General features: G+C 36.9%; 1 protein-coding gene across 1 annotated transcript; it reads right to left on the bottom strand.

The window, feature by feature from the left end:
* Window positions 1–2250: 2250 nt before the first annotated feature.
* Window positions 2251–4569, bottom strand: ZNF22 (zinc finger protein 22). Its single transcript, XM_008585551.1, has 2 exons — window positions 4318–4569; window positions 2251–3382 (listed from the first exon to the last, which is right to left on the bottom strand). Exon 2 carries the CDS (start codon window positions 3291–3293, stop codon window positions 2616–2618), a length of 678 nt encoding a protein of 225 aa, XP_008583773.1. The 5' UTR covers window positions 3294–3382; window positions 4318–4569; the 3' UTR covers window positions 2251–2615.
* Window positions 4570–4629: the final 60 nt, after the last annotated feature.

A 4629-nucleotide genomic window follows, 5' to 3' on the forward strand; every position in this document is an offset into this window, starting at 1 on the left:
GGGGCAAATATTATCTTCCTCAACATCTACCACAATTCAGACATAGATATTTAATTTCCTGCTACACTTTTCCACCCAGATATTTCCACAAGCATCTCAAGATCAGTATTTTCTAAAACAAATTAATCATCTTCCCCGAAACCAGATCCTCATCACGTAGGCTGGAAACTTCCATCATCAAGTTTCCCCTTACTTGTATCTCAAATCTGATATATCTCTGTATCTGGCCACTCTACCACCATGATATCTACCTCTTACTCTGTCCCTGCTCTGCACTCCCCACTGCAGAACCCCATTCCAAATGTTTCTTCCTCCCAGACTGTTCTAAGAGTTCTGACTCTCAGTGATGCCAAGAGGTATCAACTCTTTACTTTTTGAACCATCTAGAAACAGGCTATGAACTTTCCAGAACTAACTTCTTACCTTTCCCCAACCTTCTTTCTGTACTTCCTTCTTGGCCTTTCTTCACTGAAACTTTATATTGAATGACTACCACAAGCCAGGAGCTCACAGTCTAGTGGGAGAGAGGGAGAATGAGAGATCGAAACACGGATCATTACAATTCATTTTAAAGCAAGAGCATCTAAGGAAACATCAAGGCTGACTTCCTGGAAGCCTCTTGGAGTAGGCATTGGTCAAAGTAGAATAAGCAAAGGTGCAGAGCAGTTTGGAGTTGCTGCACATTAGTTACTCAATTTCTAGTAGTGGAACATTTAATTCATTAATTTAAGGCAACTGTGATTTTTCTGTATCATAAAATGCTCTTAAAAGGAGCATAAGGCTGTAGTACCACATCTTGGCTATCACAGAGGGCTACCATAAATGTCACTAATCCATTTGTTCCCAGTTTTAGGGCTCTAAGAAGGAATGCACACCAAGTCAAACTTGGAATACATTAAGATCTGGAGCATTTCCTTTACTTTTATAGAGAATATGTCTATTAAATATTATTAAGTTACTATTAAAAAAATTTGCTGTCAAAATGGGTAAATTCATGAAATTTAAGAACGTGATGTTGGTCCTAGCCAGAAGCTATTCCTAACACAAAACTACTATAAATAATATTGATGGTAGATCCTCAAACGGGCCCCACAGCCACATCCCTACTACAAGTGACTTGGCTGTACATGTCTATCAAAGATCAAGTGTTTTGTGAAAGACAACCACAATCACCTCATACTTACCAAACACTTTGGGATATCCTATTGGATGAAAGTTGTCAATAAGGCCATCTTCTATGACCCTGCACTCCAATGCAAGGCCAGGAGCAAGGCAAAGTTCAAGTTTGAGGAAATCAAAAACAGGCAAAACAAATAATTCTTCCAAAAGCTGTGATTTTACATCTATTGTTTAAATCATTAAAACATTTTCCCAGGAGAAAAATAAACAGAAGGTAGTAGTATGCAAAATATTTCACTTTTTATTTTTATGGATAATTGTCATTAATACAGCAGGAACTAACATGATTACAAAAGATACCAAAAAATCAGAAGGTTAGCATTCAATAGAAATTAAAACCTGAGCTGAAGTCTGATCAGAATGACACCTGGCACCATTCTGAAGGAAGTTAAGAAACATGTTTGCTAGACTTCTTAAACAAAGGAGATACAACGCACTGACACATTAAGTGACTTTTCTTGTTGACAAACATTTAAGATAACCAGGGTTATCTAAAGCTTACGGTCTTGAAGGCAGAGAGGTGTGTAAATTGCAGATTTTTAGTTAGCAAGAAGCAAGCTAAGATTTTGTTGGTAAAATACAGTTTGTTTATCCATGTAGATCTACAAAGCTGGCTCAGTTTTTCAGAGCACAAGAGAGTGCCAAAAGAGTTCAAGGGCATTGGGATGGATCAAAATAAATCCACCCCAACTTCTGGAAAACAAGTGATATTGCAGTAACACCATCACAAAAAACAGTATTAGTAGAAACAGGAGACTTGTGGTCTAATCCAGTTCTCACTTTGGATTCTATAGCATGTCTTACTAAGAATTTGGTGAAAAACAGGAAGATTCTTACTCCTTTAATAACTGTCCATAAGCAGAAGTGAAAAAACAAAAGAAAGCTAACATAATGTGATGGGCCTTGATGATTAAAAATCAGTAAACTTGAATACATTTTAATATGCTGAATCTTGAGTCATACTTATAAACCAATGATTAATATACTACAAAACTTTACAAACATAAAATCTCATCTGTTGCAGAACTTCAAAATTAATGGCATCAATTTCTTCTCTCTTTTATTTAATTATTCCTTCCACAGAAAGTCCTAAAACTGAGTAATCATTGGCATACCTATAATTTCACAAATGTCATCAAAACATGATGCTTTTTGTCAAAATGATATAGAAGCAATTTCAACTGAGGTCAAGAATCTTAAATTCTCTCAAAACATATTTTCAATTCTTTGTGCTCCATGTCACATAAAAAAGAAATGAGGGTAGTTGGACTCATGTAGTTTCTCTCAGCCAAATAATGTCATTAACCTTCCCAATGTCTCCATGCCAGAAAATCTAGTCCTTAAGCGCTCTACTATAAAGCATCTCCAGTTCTAAAAGAGATAGCTTTTTTTTTTTACTTATTTTTTTTTAAGAAGGCTGAGGCAGTGCCCTTTACTTAGCGAAGACCAGCCACTGACTTCCTTCCTGCACCAGCTTTCCAAGAGGACACTAAATGCCTTTTTGCCCTGATATTTTTACCGCGGGTTTTACGGGGCTTCTCTTCTTTGTGTACCTTCACGTGCTGCCTCAGATGAGAGCTCTGGCTGAAGCATTTGCCACATTCACTGCACTGGTAGGGTTTTTCCCCTGTGTGGGTTCTCTGATGTTGAATAAGGTGGGAACTCTGGCTGAAACATCGGCCACATTCATCACACTGATAGGGTTTTTCTCCAGTATGAATTCTCTGGTGCTGAATGAGATTTGAACTCTGTTTAAACCTTTCTCCACATTCATCACATTTATAGGGCTTTTCCCCAGTATGGATCCGTCGATGCTGAATGAGATTAGAACTCTGAAAGAAACTTTTCCCACAATCAGCACATTTATGGGACTTCTTTCCAGTATGAATCTTCTGGTGCTGAAAAAGAGTTGAACTCTGACTGAAACTCTTTTCACATTCAATACATTTGTAGGGTTTCTCATCCAAGCTTCTTCTCAGTCTACTCAAGCCTGAGTCGAATCGAACAGTCATTCCCCATTTCTGCTGCTGCCGGCCTGTTTTGCGCTTGTTCTCACAGGCTTTTCCTTGGCTTGAACTCCGAGTAACATCCCCTTTAGGCTTCCCTAATCTCATGGTGAATAGCCAAATGTATTCACAAGAGAGTCTGCTGTCTTCTTCTGAACTAATGTCTCATTTTCTAGAACTACATAGCTCAGAATTTTCTGTGTGCAAAACAAAACAAAAAACAAATTACAGATATGTTAATTATTCAACTTTGATACCTCTTCAACCCATCAAAATCACATCCATGTTTAAATCAAAAATGTATTAAATACAAATAAAAACAAAGATAATTGTGGGGGAAAAATACATGCAAAATAATTCTAATACTTTCAGAGTTTGAACTTAGTAAATCTCACCAAATTTCGACTGAATTTACCTTTGGAGTTTTTGTCTGTTGGAACAGGACAAAAAAAAATGATAAGGTGCAATATAAACTTTTTAGACCTTATCAAATGTGTTTATCATTTTACAGGATTAAAACATGGACCCCAAATAAAATCTTATTATTATTAATTTTTTTTCCTTTTTGTCTTTTTTACTGACCGGTAACGGGATCGCAACCCTCGGTGTTGCACCCGTACCGGGGACTGGCAACGGGATCGCAACCCTCGGTGTTGCGCCAGCACCGTGCTCAGCCAGTGAGCAGGAACCGGTCTCCATATGGGATCCCTTGGCGGGAGTGCCGCCGCACTCCCAAGCGGCACACTCTCCAGTGCGCCACCGGGCCGGCCCTAAATCTTAATGGGAACAGAATAACACCAAAGAAGATCAAAATTTGTGTAACAGAATATAATTACGTTTTAAGTTTTACTCCCTGTGTTAAACTTCTACTCACTTACTGGTAATTATCTAATTAAGGTATCCAAATTGAAAAGAAATGACAAACCATATGACTTTATGATACCTTTCTGTTTATCCTTATTTGTTTAGCCATTCTAGTCTCACAGCTATAGATGACAAATGAGTTCTAATTCTGTAGCATAACTTGTTTTGAAAGTAGGAACTACTCTGTAAGGAGTAGTAGCTTTACTGTGAGTCTATTCAATAAATACTGAATGAGAAAAATCTCAAGGAAGAAATGTTTTACTATTACCTTTTCTAGATTGTAATGATCCAACAAAGAGGACAATTCTTTGAAAACCTGAAACAAGAGGATTGTTTTTAGAAAGAGAAATAAAAACTTCAAAAGAACTTTTATGAGATAGTGAAATGAAACTGAGCAGCAAAAGCCTCCTAGATAGAACACAAGAAATGGAGAAGGGGGAGGAAGTAAGTTTATATATAAAAATAGGATGGAATTTTTAAAACACTACATGCTGCAAAATTCAAAATTTCAAATAAATTAGTTTTATTTATTATAAGGTTATGTTGAGACTATTTAACATAATAGCCAAAACAAAGAACC

This window comes from Galeopterus variegatus, unplaced genomic scaffold, assembly GCF_000696425.1.
Source record: "Galeopterus variegatus unplaced genomic scaffold, G_variegatus-3.0.2 Scaffold3617, whole genome shotgun sequence".
NCBI lineage: Eukaryota > Metazoa > Chordata > Mammalia > Dermoptera > Cynocephalidae > Galeopterus > Galeopterus variegatus.

Coding starts and splice junctions, on each gene's coding strand:
- ZNF22 (XM_008585551.1), bottom strand. CDS start 3,293: ATGAGATTAGGGAAGCCTAAAGGGGATGTTACTCGGAGTTCAAGCCAA.